The following is a 16,579-nucleotide window of genomic DNA, read 5'->3' on the forward strand; positions in this document are numbered from 1 at the left end:
AATCCCAGTCCAAACTTCTGGGACTTCAGTGAAACACCACTCTGCCTCAGACTGGACGTCTGCTGGGCACTGTGCTAAAGAATGAGATGACTCAGTTGCTCTGTTTAAGAAGAGTTCTAGCTACCCAGATGTGGTTAATTTTAGGTGTCCACTTGACTGGGCTAATGGAGGCCCAGATAGCTGGGTGTGTGTGTGGCAGTGACCACTAGACTGAGTAAAGAAGATCCACCCTCCCCAATGTGGGCGGGTGTCATCTAATCCGTTGAGGGCCCAAATAGAACGAAAAGGCTGGGGAAGGGCAAATTCTCTCCCTCTCTTCTCGAGCTTGGATATCCATTTTCTCCTGCCCTTGCACATAGGAGGACACAGGAGCCCCGGGTTTGGGGGCCTTGAGACTCCAGGACTTACACCAGCATCCCCCTCTTTCCCTCCTCTTTCTCAGGCCTTTGGCCTCAGACTGGAAGTTACATCATAGGCTTCCCTAGTTTTCAGACCTTCGGACTTGGACTGAATGTCACCACGGGCTTTCCTGGTTCTCCAGCTTGCAGGCGCCATATCATGGCATATTTCAGCCTCCGTAACCATGTAAGCCAATCCTCATAATAATCTCCTCCTACATATCTATGTACTGTATACCCTATTGGTTCTGTTTCTCTGGAGAGTCCTACCTAATACACCAGGGCTGCTCAAAACTTTATTAAAATAGATTATGACTGGAACCACAGAAGGCGTTTCCTTCTCATACCTCATCAAACAAACAGAAACCAAAAAATGTTCAAACATTCTGCTTGCTGTTCAGTGCTCGAAATTGGTTTTAATTAACCGTTTAAAAAATAGGCTACAAAATAGACAGAAACACTTTTGAAGGAAATGTAGGCCCTAGAAGGATACACATAACAGAAAACGCCCTTAAGGGAAGTACCTCCTGAAAAGTTTATGGTTGGTTGCACAACCTTTGAGGCTGTCTGCTCTGTGCCCTTCTTAAACCATGGTTCTGGCCTAGTTTCAAGCAGAAGCTACCTCAACACTGGGTTCTAACCCTATGGAGATTTCCTTGGGGACAAGGAAATTCATGCTTCACACACAGGCCCCAGCCTGGGAATGGTCCCCTTGAATCTTCCGGCGGGTAGCTGGACAGAGTTAGTGGGGGGGGGGGGTAAGGTTAGAATCTGTGAGCAAACAAGCCAGACAGCTATTCTGGAAATACTTTAAAAGGAAGAATGCTTGAACTACATGTGTGCCAAACACCTGTTCTGAGCCGTCCCAACTCTCCTGACTGGGTTTTGACCCCTGGTGATTCTGGTTTTACAGTTATGGGACAGTAGAATCAAAGGGGAAAAGGCCCTCCTGTATCTGAAGACCATGGTGGCCTATATGCTCAGAACTGTCCCAGGACAAATGAGAGCTCTCATCAGCCCCAAAAAGCACCCACAGCTCAAAAGAACTGGGAGCATTTGAGTGGGGAGGCCCTCTACGAAGGCTTTTGACAGCACAGCCACAAAGAGGCACAGAGAGAAAACCAAAAGGAGCTCTTATAGTTGCAAAGACAAACACGTTTATATAGAGAACAGGTGGAAGAGAAGCAAAACTGGCTATCAGTGACTGTTCCCAGCAGTACCTGAGAAACAGGTAACTTCTGTTCCAGAGAGAGTAGAGCTGGTGACGGTATTCCTAGCAGGGTGGCCTCTCTGCTCACCTCACTCAGCCAGGGCCAAGTTCAGCGACTACAGACTCCAGAGTCCTGACACATGCCCTGCTCCATCATGCCACACTCACCAGGAATGCCTGAATCTTTTCATCGAACCCTTCCTTTTCACTCTACTCTGAAAATTTCTGGCCAGATCAGTGTGTCAGTTTCTCCAGGGTCTTCATAAACTGCCCAGATGGTTGCTTTGAGTCTGTCAAAGACTCAGCACACTCCACCTAGTCCCAAGAAGCTCTTCAGTCACCTCTTTTACTTGGTCAGCGAACCTCTCCAGACTTCTCCAAATGTCTTAATTACTTAATTGAACTTCTTCCCCTGGACCATTCTTTTTCCTGATTAAAATCATCCAGCGACCATTCTGTATTCCAAGTGCTGAGAATGGCTGCTCCATATCCTCAAATATGAGTTTCTGAAAGAAGCGCAATCCCTCCCACAAAGTCTGTATCATTTGAGTTGGGTTTGTCAGGTGCAGGGTGGGAGGTCGTTCTATGCAGAGAGAATGCATTGTGCAAAGACACGTGACATTAATTAACTATAATGTGTGAGCTAAAGTCGGAAAGGAGGCATTTAGGGACAAATTGGGATGGGTATTTTGCAGTAAGCTGAGGCATTGGACTTCCATGATACAAACCAATAGAGGTTTTTAAGCAATGGAGTGATTTGACTACTGCGTCTTCTAGGAGTATGTAGGATAACCTGGAAGAGGGAGAAATTAATGCCAGTGTCCGGGCCTTTTGAATGAAATTGCCCTGATTGTAGCCTCTGCGTTAAGTGTGTGTTTTTGTTATCTACGGAGTGATGATGGACTGTCCTATCAGGACTGTCCACTTAATGACCCTGGAGGTTTTTTTCTGGGCTTCCTGGTAATGAGCTACCTGCAACTAGTGCTTCCCTGTAGTGGGAGCAGCTAAGCATGGCCTCACTTCCTACATGATACTATCCAAATGCTATCAGCTTGGGAATGCAACTCCCCAAAGCAGCTGATGCCCAAGCTCAGACTATTTCTCCCCTATTTACAAGGACACTCTCATGCTTGCCCTATAAAAAGGAAGAGCAATGTTTGGGGTAGGGCCCTACTTTCTGGAGCACAAAGATGGTGCATCAAGCTGGCCCCAATACACCTCTCTACAGGATGATATGACTTTGCTGGTGTGTTTCAGAAACCTCTTTGCCCCACAGTACTTCAAACTTCCCACAGCTGATTTGACCATGGGTGGCCAACTAACCCAAGTCAATCTACATATACTTTGCTCACTAGCTGAAAATGTATAGCCTGGAGTAAAAAGATGAGTTGTGTCAATGGAATTCTTCCTTTTAGGGAGATAAATAGGGAGTACCAAAAGGCTTGGCCATTTAGCAGCAGGAGCAGTTGCTTGAAGAGTGTCAAAAAGTGGGCTAAGGGTGGTGGGAGCTCATGCCTTGTACAAGAGAAGTTAAGGCGGGAGCTGGAAAAAGGAGGGCAGGCCAGCGTGCAGAGAGAAGCGAGACCTCAGGGAAAGGAAAGTAAGAGAGTAGCCAGGCTCCAGACCAGTTTTAGTTTTTGTTTATTTTGGGTGGGAGGGCGGGGAGGGGGAATGACAGGCTTCTAAATAAAGTTTCAGATTCCATTAATTATTTCTACCATTCTTTCACGATCCTATTTCCCTAGACATTTTCTTTTAAGTTACATGAATGGATTTTTGCTCCTTGCTCTTTGTAAGCCTTTAGAATGCTATGGTAGCTATTGTTCTGGACTTCCTGAAAAGCTTTCCCTTCAGCCCTTACCTGGTAACACATTCTGATTCCTGGCCACAGGGGAGGAAGTTGCACATGTCCAGTAGACTTTTGGACATAAAAGGCTGAAACTGGGGTGACAGTTTGGTTGGAAAGACAGATTTTAAAGGCATCATCATATAGATAAAAACAAATAAGGAAATAATTGTTATACAGCACAGCATATTAGGTACTGTGTTTGGCACATTACATTAATATCAGTGAATTCTTACAATAACATATCTAGAGATTATTATCGCTTTGGACATGAGGAAACTGAGGCTTAGAGAGTTTATGTAGCTACACGGTCACACAGTGGTAGGGGTCAGAGTTGGGATTCCACTCCAGGATAGGGGGTCAATCTACGAAGCCCAAGCTCCTCCAGCCATGCTGGGTGGCCTCCCAGGACATGGGAGGACACGAAGTCTACTTTCTAGGAAGATAGTGATGGTGAGAGATCAGGGATTGGAACTCCAGGGCACTCTAACTCTTGAGAAGAGGAGCTGGTAACAGAAAAGAGTAAGTCAGAGAAGTAGAAGAGCCAACCACCCTGGTGCTCCGGAAGCGGGAGGCGGTGAGCGTTTTGAAAAGCGAAAGGGTAGCCAGCAATCAAATGGGTCAAAAACATCACAGAGGAAAAGGAGTGAATTGGATTCGGGAATTAGAAGCTCAGGCTCAACTTTGGTGAAAACCGAATTCTGCTGCTGAAAGCAGAAGGCAAGTTTTAATGAGCACACAAGTTCATAAGAATTGGGGGAGTGAGGAGTGCGAGCAGACTATGTGGATTGAGCAGGCATTGTACTGCCAACGGAAAAGGAGACAAGAGTGAGGACGAAGCTCAGAATTCACAGTTCCAAAGAGGAGCAGGCATGCGAGATTAGCGTCGGACAGAAGAGGCGCCTTTTGAAACAGAAACTAAGGAGGTAAGTAAGGCGTCATAACTGGAATGAGTCTGTGCATGTGTGAGAAATTTAGGCAATTCATGTATTTGAGAACAGTGAAATCTGTAAAGGTAAAAATAACAAGACGAGCTGTAGCACATATTCGAATCCGGTACATGTTTTTCGAGCTAATTTGTTATCCTCATTTTACAGATTGGGAACTCCAGGTTCAGTACCTTGATCAAAATCCAATTGCAGGGACCAACTCCAGAGCCGGCAGCTCTGAGCCCACGCTGTGGGTCGAGGTCAGCGGTGAGTAACCAGCCCGGCCCGGGGCGGCGGCCGAGCAGGGCGCAGAAACTACACTTCCCAGTGTGCCTGGCGGGGCGGGGCGGGCGCAGGCTCCTTCCCAGAAGCAAAAGCGGAAACAAAAGAGTCTCGCCGGTGTCCCCGCCCGCATACTCGCGCACACTCGCGCTCGGGCGCCCTAGGAACAGGCATCGGCACCCAGAGCGAGACAGAGAGCGGCGAGCTGGGGATTCACCCGGCTGAGCCAGCCGAGGAGCCGGCGAGCCGGGCCCGCGACGACCCCACGACCCCGAGCCCCGCAGCCGACCCCAGCCGGCCGGTATCCCAGCCGCCCTCCCTGACCCATGGCGCTGAAGCGGATTCAGAAAGTGAGTGCCGGGGCCAGGCCTGGGGCGGCGGGGCGGGCTTCGGCCCCCTGCCCACGCTGACCCCGGCGGTGGCCCCTAGAGACGCGCCGCGAGGGAACGTCAAGGGAGGATGGGCCGGGGCGGGGACCGGGGGCCAGAGACGCCGGCGGGGCCAGCGGGCACCCGACAGGTGAGGTGGGAGCAGCGGTAGGTCCCGTGTGCTGGAGGTTTGTTGGAGGCAGGGGGCCCGCTGTGCGCTCGCGCCGGAGCTGAGCCCCGAGCCCGGGCTGGAGAGCCTCCTTGGTCTCCAGACCATCCCGCAGTCTGTGCTGCTCGGTCACTGCTGGATTTTGCCCTACACCGGCTAGTTTTGGCCCTTGTCATGCTGCTTTCTCCACGCTGTTTCTTAAGCCCGTCCTCTTTATGTGCTTGCCTCCCCGGGCTCCCGGGAGGGCCTGGGCCTGCAGCCTTCCTCCGCGGAGCTGTTGGGTTTGTTCTTTCTCTCCTCTGCGGTTGGCTGTTGCTCAGATGCCCGAATGGGGTGGAAAAGCTCTTTTGGGGCCGAGAAACCAGGAGAAACCTCCTGCCTCTTCTATTTTGGTGCCTCTCCTGCTGCCACTTTAGGTCACATAGCTGTAGTGAAAACATAGTTGCTGATACACAACAAGATGACCTCTTGGCTGTGATTCATCGTGAGTCAAGCCAAGCAGGTTTTTTTCCCCCTTGTGATAAACTTATATGTAAAGTTTGTGACACAACAGAAACTGCCACAAATTAAATTGTTTGATGCTTTGACACATGGCTATAGAATGAGGAAGAAATGTGTATGTTCATTAAACAAATATTTATCCATCCCAACTCAGTGTTAGGAATTATCTTCTCTTGCATAATGTTTATTGCTACAGTCTCTAATGTGAACATCTTACAAAACTGAGGTTGGGGCATTTTCTTTCTCTTCACTTTTATTTCTTTTTGGGTTATCACGTCTGTTCACTGACACAAGTTTTAGGTTTTTACTGTTATGGTTCATGTGGAGAACACTGAGAATTTGTTTTTTTTAATGGGTAGTGCGTTCAGCAAGTTAAGCCAACAGTGGACAGCATGTTTTGCAAAGAATTTCAAAAGAAATCCTACCAAAAATTTGTGTCAACTTTTTCAGGCATGAATCCACAGAGCAGTGATAGAGATGTATACATTGTATTCTCAGTTACCCTTGGTGTCATCTTCTGGTACAGAGGACAGCAACTTTCAGACCCAGCCGGTTTGCCGGGGGTGGGGGAGAGGTCAAATACTAAATCTGTGAAATACTGTTATTTTTTTGTGCCTTTTAAGGTTCCTCTCACTACAATACACATAGCTAATCATCAGCATTTATTGATTAATGTGTTTTCTGATTTGAAGATAATGCAATTACACATTTTTTTCATGTAGAAAATACTAATTTTGAAGCCACACTCAGCATCTTTGCCATGTCTTGTGTACTTATTAATGATGATGTAATGTTGGCTCACATTTGAGGTAAACACATTTTTGCAAGGAAGTCTTAAGATTCCATTTCCTTCTTCCCTAGTTGTGAGAATTTTTCACAAGACTTCGCACATCCAGTAGCTTTTAAATACCGTAGAATTTGTCCACAGTAAGTAAGCATTCAAAGAAAATGGACACTATTTGTAGATATACTGGGCAATTATCAATCACCATGCTAAGCCAATATATTTGGCTTATATTTATAATATGGCATATATGAAAATCATATTTTTAGTAGCTATTGGTTACTATTAGTTTATAACAGAGTTGTCTGTAAAAAAAAAAAGAAAAATTTGGGATCACATAATATCTCATCTCTGCATATCAGTCTTTGGCTTTTCTTCTCTGTTATCAGAAAAGTTAACTTGTACAAATCTCTTTTCCAGCCATTCTTTCAACTTCAGGAGGCATTTTATTTGATTCCCCACTTTTCCTTTTTCTTTACCTACCTCCTTGACTAGAAGCAAATTCCAGGGGAGCTGTGCTGTTTGCCATATGAACAGTTAAGTTAAAAGCTGTCTTTGATATCATCAGTTTACAGATTCTTTTTGAATCTTGCGTGCTTCAACAAAAGAATACGCATAATTAACTTTCGGCCTTTCTTTTAAAATGTAATAAAGTAACACTGTCAGGTACCTTCCAGGTCATTGGGTTGTGATTTTCGTGTACCTACAGTGGCAAGCTTTAGAACTGTGCAGAACCTTAAAGAACTCTGCAGGAGTGGAGTGGGGTGGAGGGCAGGGGAATAGCTTACAGACCGTGGTCCCCAACCTTTTTGGCACCAGGGACCGGTTTTGTGGAAGACAGTTTTTCTATGGGGGGTGGTAATGCGAGCGATGGGGGGGATGGTTCAGGCTGTAATGCGAGCGATGGGGAGCCGCAGATGAAGCTTCGCTCGCTGGCCCACTGCTCACCTCCTGCTGTGCAGCCCGGTTCCTAACAGGCCATGGACCAGTATCCAGTCCGCCCCTGGGGGCTGGGGACTCCTGTTATAAGGTAGTGTATCAGAATCACCTGTGGGACATTTTCAGACTGTCCCCACTGCTGTAAATGGAGAGATGTTGAATCCCACAGATGCGCTGGGGTGGAAAGAAGGTTGTGAACCACTGACTGACATTCTAGTCTACTCTCCTTATTAGAGAAGGAGCTTGAGGTTTGGAGTGGAGTGCTTTGTCCAGGTTAATATCTTAAGTGATTTGGCATGTTTTTAAAAGTTCATAACTTCACTTCGTCTGAAAAGATTAAAGATAGTTGAATTAAAATTGTATGAATATACAAAGCATGTGGATATGAGTGCTCAGAATATATTTTTATGCTAGAGTATGCTAAATGATTTAATACTCTGATTTAGACATCCAATGCCAGTTTTGCATTTCGGCTCATAAATTTACACACCCATGCCCTATTTTTAGACACAATGGAAGATGTTGTCACAGTCACCTGAATCACTAAAGGGAAAAAATTTGAACAAAGTCTGAGGAAAGATCCCCTAAAACATGTCTGAAAAAAGAGGGCAGTTTTTCAGCTGGACATTTATTATTTTCTAGAATTAATTTTGAAGTGTTTATTCTATGAATACTATTTTCATACCTTGGTAAACTTTTTTTGGAAATCATTTTTTAAATTAATTAATTAATTTTTGGCTGCATTGGGTCTTCATTGCTGCACGTGGGCTTTCTCTAGTTGCGGCGAGCGGGGGCTACTCTTTGTTGGGCACGTGGCCTTCTCATTGTGGTGGCTTCTCTTGTTGTGGAGCATGGGCTCTAGGCGCATGGGCTTAAGTAGTCGTGCCTCGCAGGCTCTAGAGTGCAGGCTCAATAGTTGTGGTGCACGGTCTTAGTTGCTACGTGGCATGTGGGATCTTCCCGGACCAGGGCTCGAACCCATGTCCCCTGTGTTGGCAGACAGATTCTTAACCACTGCGCCATCAGGGAAGTCCCTGGAAATAATTTTTTTTAATTATGAATGTTATATCACAATACTGAATGTCTTGAAAACCAGAAAGGGAAAAAAAAAGAAAGGAAATTCTAACACAGTTATCATCTTAGTATATTTCCGTCTAGATTTGAGTTTTATTTTGCAAATATAGCAACACAGATGACTATTCCTCAGTATATAGTTCTGCTGCCAAAATGGAATATTTGTATTTTTAATAATCAATTTAACTTAAAATGTATATATAAATTAAAATACTTTATAAGTATTCTGAACTGTTGAATTTTTTGATTTGTACACTTCCGCATTAAACTATTTTATGTCAGTCTAGAAAACCTTAGGATACTTCAAAAAAACAAACAGAAAAAAAAACCCAGGCCTTTGTGGATGGAGCATCAGATGGGAGAAGAAGCTCTGGTTTCTGTTCCTGGCTCTGTGACTTACCAGCTTGTTTCCCTATCCATACAGCTGCTGATAAGTACAACCAGCATGTATAATATATAATGGTTCCTCTGTGCTAGATACTGTATTAAGTGCTTGACATATATTAATTGATTTAATCATTAGTGGGCCCAAGAGGTAGAAACGATTATTATCCCCATTTTACAGATGATAAAACTAAGGCATAAAGATGTTGAGTAATGTACTCAGAATCACATTTTGTAATTGTAAGTGGCAGCACTAAGAGCCCAAACCAGACAGTTGGCTCCAGAGTCCCTGCTTTTAACTATTTCAGTATATCCAGGTAGACTCACATCTTCTATCTATTGTACTTAAACTGAAGGACATAGAGTCAAATGAGTTTATGGATGTAAGTGTTTTGCAAACTGGAATATTCTGTACAAATGTAATGTGGTATTATAATTAAGACCTTGGCATATTTAATCATTTTCACTGATGCATCACTCAGCTTGTTGATTATGCATTATAAGTTTTTGCTCTGAGGTAATGTGCACTAGACTGGTTAACATGGTAAAAGAATAATGTAACTTTGTTCATCTTTATTCCATCACTTAAAATGTTTCTCCTCCAAAAGGATTTAGAAAAATTGGTGTAATTCATAAATGTTCTGTCAAAAGTATCATTTCATTGTGAGGTTTTCATTTGAGAAAATGGTTTACGAATTGATCTAGCTATTTAGTTCCTATAATGGCTTTGAATAGTAGTCAACAGTTCAGATTACACAGATATATTAGAAAGACTTTCAGATTACAAGATTAAGTCTAAGACTCCAGGTTCCTTCAGTAAAAAAGGATATGACTTCTAAAAACATTTTAAAAAGAACACACTATTCATGCTTCTTGGTAGATAAATGGTTTGCCTCGAGATGAAAGGAAGAAAGTGTTCTTTTTCTAAAAAGCCACTGTATGCATTTTTCTGCATTTAAATCTTTGTAATTAAATTCAGTCTTCCTTTTGCCGCCAAGATCATATATTTTTCTTCCTTTATCACAACCAAGGTGTAAAAAGATTAGATAACCTATCCTAGTTTAAAAGTTCTGAGGTTTCTTCTCTGTGGAAATAAATAGCATAGATCTAATAAGGCTGTTTATGCCTGCTTTAGGAAGCCAGGCACATGTTATAAAAACCAAACCTAGCAGGATGTGGGATCGCTTCCAGCAAAGCAGAATAGCATCCTTATTCATTTTAGTTCCCTGAAATACATGTAGGAAATGTATTTAATGAGCACCGCTAATCAAAATGATCAGCCTAATGCTTTGCATCAGACTGAGTTAATGGTTGTCTGTAATGTATTAGCTCCCCCCACCCCTTTTTTAAAAAGTGGGTAAACTGATGCTATGTGTAATTAAAAAATTAAGTATTGAGATACTTGTCCTCTCTCCTCTTAACCCTGTATGCTGGATTAAAAAATACTGGAATATATAATATAACCCAGATATGCAGGGTTTCAGGATTGGAGGGGTCCACAGACCACCTCAGAACAAATGAAGGCCAAACAGGTTCTGATTCTGGCCTGCTTTGATCTAGATGGCCTCTGAGAAGCTGAGGGTTTTTTTCTGCATTTAATTTGGTCTTGGGATGAATCTGTGAAGGTTCAGTTACATACATTAGACAGTAGTACGAGGCTCCTATGTTCCAGGAGTTGTCCGTAGTATGGGGAAGAAACCATCCTGAAAAACTCCATCTAGCACTGCCCGTTGGATCACACTATGCTCTGCAGCTTCCTGTCTTTCCTCTTTCTGGATGTTTCCCCCACTGTTCTGTATTCATATTATCCCTGTTTGCGTGGCTCTTCTCCTTCACTGACAGCAGATTGTTATTAGATTCCTAGTCTTTCAGATTTAGGAAAGCCTTTTTAACTGGGGTGAGGTGGGGGGTTTGTTCACCTTAAACTTTGTTCGCAGTAAAATTAACCTGATCGTTCTCACTCCAGGTGGCCACCCTCCTTTTGTGAGTAGTTTGGATTGCTCTAGAGGTAACCCAGCAGACTTGGTGGCCTGGGCTCATTGTTCTCTCTAAACCAGTAAAACTCTTTTTTTTCTTTAATTTATTTATTTTTAATGTATGTTGATTGAACTGTTTTTTTAAATAAATAAATTAATTATTGGCTGAGTTGGGTCTTCATTGCTGTGGGTGGGCTTTTTCTAGTTGAAGTGAGCTGGGGCTGCTCTTCGTTGCAGTGCACAAGCTTCTTACTGCGGTGGCTTCTCTTGTTGCGGCACCGGACCCTAGAGCACGCGGGCTTCAGTAGTTGCAGCACACGGGCTCAGTAGTTGTGGCACACGGGCTTAGTTGCTCCATGGCATGTGGTATCTTCCTGGACCAGGAACCTGTGTTCCCTACATTGGCAGGTGGATTGTTAACCACTGCGCCACCAGGGAAGTCCCATAAACTAGTAAAACTCTTGCTGGTGTTTTTGCTTCCCCCAGGTTTTGATGTGTTGTATTTTCATCTTCATTTAGTTGAAAATATTTTCTAATTTCCCTTTTGTTTTCTTTTTCGATTCTTGAGTTATTTAAAAATATATTATTTATTTCCTAAATAATTGGGATTTTAGAGAGCTTTCTGTTATTGATTTCTAATTTAATTCCATTGTGATCAGAATATCTATTATTGACTCCTTTAAAATTTTTGAGGCTTGTTTTATGGCCCAGAATGTGGTCTCTATTTTTTACTTACACAATGATAACGTCCTTCCGGTTTTCAGCATAGCTTTTCAATGAACAATGTTCAATAATTTCTTGCCTTCATTTTGCCAGTGTCCGTTTGGTGTCTGTACAGCCTAGGCTATGTTTAAGTAATGAATGCCAAACTAAGACATTTACACCTTGCCAATGTTTTAGTGTCTTCTCGTACTTTTATGAGCTTTCAGAGCAGGGGTGACAAAATCAGTTTAGGGGGACACAAACTGCATTTTAAAAAATGGAATAGAAAACATTAGTGCTTTGGGTATAGTAATGGTGTTGTTTCATGAAATCTTTGTTTTAGTTATGTATATGTATTCCTGTGCGTGTATGTGTTATGTGTACTAGGTTGTGGTATATAATGTTTTTCTTACTATGACTTGCTGTAAGGAAAGTTTGAAAATCACTGTCCCATAGCATAAGATCTTTAGGTAAAATCACTATTGTCAAAAAATACATGTCATATACATATATGTGTACATATGTATATAGAGAGAAAACAAATGAACCTATATACATACATACAAGCACACATACACAGATATAGATTCACACACATTGTAAAATGTGCTAGTCTTAGAACGTTTCTGTTTGATACAAACTGTCAATGCTCATTGTTTTCTGCTACAAGTAGCAGCATTTTATAGTCACTGATGTACAACTGCAGTATTCAAGAATAGTACTGGGTGATACTAAGAGAGATTAATTACTTTATTATGAAAATACTTATTAAGTACCTACTATGTGCCAGTTATTAGGGATAGAACTGTAAGAAGGTAAATATTTAGTACATATTGGTAGATAGGTTTGTGTTTTAAGTGGGTTTTGAGAAATAGGCTGCTACCTTTTTTCTTTTTCCCTGAAGCACCATCTTTCTTGGTTACTATGAAATAAATAGTAACTTTAGATAATGTAGCATTTAAAATGTTGTGTTGCATGTTCCATCGTGTGTCAAAATTCTATTGTGTATGTAATTTCCTATCATGTTTTTCTCGCCTTTCAGAGTGTCTTTGAACACAGACCCTCTCAAAGCTTGTGAAGTAGTGTTCATTTCTAACCATTTATAAGAAAGAAGGCTCCTGGGAAAATATAATAAGCATTCCTTTTCATTTCTTCATTTGTCACACTTTTGTTTCTCTTGAGCATGACTGAAAATGTGCAGATGTCCTTCATTCAGTACTGGAGTATTGTTGGCTCCAATGTCAACTGAAAATAATGTGCTCTAGTTATTACAGCCTTGAGGTGAGTATTGTTTTGGAGTGGGAGGAGTGCTGGAGTGGAAGTCAGATGGTCTGAGCCTGTGTCCTGGCTTTGGCTTTGTGACGTTGGCCAAGAAACTCATAGTCTTTATTTTCTTTATCTAGAAATATAATTAGTTGAACTAGATAACTTCTGTGGTCTTTTCTGACTTACAATCTTAAGCACATCTAAATAATGTTATTTGCTGTTTTCCTTTTGTCCAGCAAACAGCAAAAATGGTCACAAAAATAAATATTGAGCAGTGACACTGTGCTCTACTGCTGCATGAAACTTGAGTTAAAATTATATTTATTTTAAATTGTCAGTATTGAAATAAATGTGGGCATCTTAATGTATAATATAAGATGAATGAGCCTCTAAAGATATATTACTTTTTGATTAAAGAGCATTTATTTGAGATGCAAATAAGATGTATTTCTGTTTTTGTATGGGTAACATAATGAGCTTTTCTAATTCCATTTAGCATCCATCTGTTTCAAAGGTATCTTTTGTACTTAAAAGATTATTTTATCCACATATTTAGACAGCTGCCTTACACAACTGCTTTACATGTAGTAGATTTTTTAGATTCAAGTTAATGCACTTATAGAGCACCTTATGTATATAAGGCATATACAAAATGTGATAAGGAGATATATGGAAAAGCAAGGTATAACCAACATTATCTAAGAAATTTTAAACTAGTAAGGATATGAGATGTATCATAACAACTAGGTAGACTTAGGAAAGTACCATAAGGAAAATACAACATTTGAGCAGGAGGGGAGTCAAAGGTGGGAGAGGCCAAATATATTTTGGGGAAATTAGGAAAAATTATACGGAAAAGGTGGAATTGGATATAGGTTTGGAAGAATGGCATATTTGGAAGAATAGCATTTTTTAAGACAGGGAAGCTAGGTCCATAGAGGAAGCTACAGAAATGAAGGCACTGGAAACTACATGGCTTATTTGGAAGGGAACAGATAATCATGCTTTTGGGAAGCATTCAGAAAATATTAGACCATAAAAGTTCATACTGTGGAGGGCCTTGAAGACTCATGCTGACAAATGTGTACTTAATGCAGGAGTTGGGGGATGCCATTGAAGATTTTTGAGTAAAGAAGAAACATTCTTAATCCTATTGCTAGGTATACATTCTTGCCCTCATAGAACACAAGATTCTTTACTGTTTGTAGTTACAGATTTGTAGTACATCACGAAAAGGGAAGTACAAGAGTGCCATGGGAATATAGCAGGGACCCTTTGGAGGGTTCAAGGAAAGCCGCCCTAAGGAAATGATGTTTAAGATGAGACATGAAAGTGAAAGTTGAGGGGGGCGGTGATTAGGAGTCTTCTATCTAAAAGGAAGTCATGTTTGAAACTAGAGACAAGACAGCATTTTGGGGAATTGAAAGTCACTGTGACTGGTGCAGAGAATGTTGGGGGAAAGTGTGGGGCTAGAGAGCAGTCAGATCCTGGAAACCATTTTAAGGATTTATAAATCTTCTATTAAGGCTAATGGAAAAACATTGAAAGGGTTTGACATGGTACTTCAAGAAGATGATTTTGACCACAGTGTGTTGGTAGAGAAGTAGGAGGACAGCAGGTTAGTTAAGACAGCATTACACTTGTTCAAATGAGGTCCAGGAGGGTCTGAGCCATCCTGGTGGCAGAGGGCATTTGGAAAAGGGAGTATGTGAGGAAAATTGTGGGTGTTTGTACCACCTGGCCTTTTTGAATTGGTCTGACCCACCGTACCTCCCCCTGCTTGGCCTTTCAAGTCAAATCTCTAAGGCTCAGTAATCTGGGCAGTCTCTTCAGACCCCTCCATCTACTGACCAGTTCTTTAATAGTGTCTCCCTGGTTCAAACCTTTGGCTTCTTATCCTGAAATGTCTCTCCTCTGGCTTTTCTCCAACTCTTCTGCCCTTTGGACCTCAGTTTTTCTATAGGATGGGCCTCCTTCTAGAACCCTTTCAGTGGGAGGATCTGGACTAAAGGAGAATCTAAACAACTTGGTACTGATTCGTGTAGACGATGGGGTGTGAAGGGAAGAAGGAATCATGGTGATCTCAAGGTTTAGAGTTTGGGTTCCTGGAATAAGTGCATTTTTACCATAATACTTCATAAAGTAGATTCAAATACATTTTTTTACTGGGATACCTTGTATTTGTCCAAAATATATTTTTATTTATGTAATTCCTATGATGGAAATATTACATATAAAGGGAGGTTGTTGAGTCTTCCCTTTAAAAGGAAGCCATGTTTTAAATTACAGGCAAGGTAGCATTTTGGGAAATTGAAAGTCATATTATGGTTGCTCTAGAGAGCATGGGGGAAAGTGGTTTCAGATCTGAGATATTGGGTAGATAATGTCCCTAACCTGACCTCAAACATTTATTCTAAATTGTGCTCTTTATAGTTCAAATTTAATAAATATTACTTTGATGTGGCAAACTCAATAGTGTCATTGCTTTCTTCATCATCTTCCTTTTGTGTGGAATTTGGCTGCATTATCATCATTATTTTTAATAAACAGCCTTTGCCAGAGATACCTGATCCAAAGAGACAGCGAAGCAGCCAGGACCAGTTTACTGAAGTGAATTTGGTTCCTATAACTTAATTAATTGGATGTCATCAGCATTTTGAAGTCTTCAGGAAAGAATCTTCACAGTTTAAAATAAAGATTTTTTTTTTTTTTTTTTTTTTTTTTGCGGGATGCGGGCCTCTCACCGCTGTGGCCTCTCCCGTCGCGGAGCACAGGCTCCGGACGCGCAGGCTCAGCGGCCATGGCTCACAGGCGCAGCCGCTCCGCGGCATGTGGGATCTTCCCGGACCGGGGCACGAACCCGCGTCCCCTGCACTGGCAGGCGGACTCTCAACCACTGCGCCACCAGGGAAGCCCAAAAATAAAGGTATTTTAATTCAAGTGTTTAGAGGGGTTCTGTATTCAGAGACATTTCTGAGAATTGTTTGACATCTCCCTATTGAAATAGCTCTAGTCAACTGGATAAGGAGATCAGAGTCTGAATTATAAGCCCATGAAGTGTTTGTTTACAGACAAACCAATTATAGCTCATATATCCCTTTAGAGACAACATAAAAAATGCAATCCAGTAAGAATCACTGTCTTGTTTTAGAAGTGTTGATATAAAGATGGTTGTGTCACATTAATTAATTGCCTGTTGAGCCAGGATTTTTGAAATAATGCTTTCATGTGCTTTGGATTCAGTAATTTAGATTTTGGACTGTAAATCAGTCACTATGCATGGGCTGTTTAATGTCCTTTACACACACCCAGTGGGGTATATATTACATCTATTATGGAGATTTAGACTTTCTGAATGTTGAAACTAGAGAACAACAAAGCATTTTCAGTCTGGTCAGCACAATTTTTTAGAGAATATTTACTGCACAGTGTCATATTAAGTATGATGGTAAATAAGGAAACTGACTTGTTAGCTTTCCTCCTCCACTGTTCAGATTGGCCTGTTACCCTTCGGGGAGCTGAGAGATTAATGCAGGCCTCTCTGCTCTTACATTCCCTTCTTTGTTTCCTTTTATTTGTTTACTTTCTTTGAATTAGGCTGCCTCATCTACTTTTAGATTTTAAGTCCCCTAGAGGCAGGGACTGTGTCTAGTTTGGTTTTATGGAGAACACTCAGCATATTGTGGGGATGTTATAAACATGCCATCTGTGCCAATTTAAAATTCAGTTTCAGGCCTCTCAGTACTTTTCT

The 16,579-nt window shown here is 41.9% G+C and overlaps 1 protein-coding gene across 2 annotated transcripts in view; it reads left to right on the forward strand.

Moving 5' to 3' along the window:
- Positions 1 to 4,625: 4,625 nt before the first annotated feature.
- The window catches only part of UBE2D1 (ubiquitin conjugating enzyme E2 D1), a 36,068-nt gene continuing 24,114 nt past the window's right edge, over positions 4,626 to 16,579 (forward strand). The window contains exon 1 of one of the 2 annotated variants that reach the window (XM_070043877.1): positions 4,626 to 4,650. Coding sequence is in view for 1 of the 2 variants with exons in the window: in XM_030843993.2 (XP_030699853.1) it covers positions 4,992 to 5,015 (24 nt within the window). In the remaining variant the exon portion in view is untranslated. Of the gene's footprint in view, positions 4,651 to 4,777; positions 5,016 to 16,579 lie in introns of those variants that run through there. The other variant, XM_030843993.2, reaches the window with a different exon arrangement.

Source organism: Globicephala melas, chromosome 16 (assembly GCF_963455315.2).
Source record: "Globicephala melas chromosome 16, mGloMel1.2, whole genome shotgun sequence".
NCBI classification, from domain to species: Eukaryota; Metazoa; Chordata; class Mammalia; order Artiodactyla; family Delphinidae; genus Globicephala; species Globicephala melas.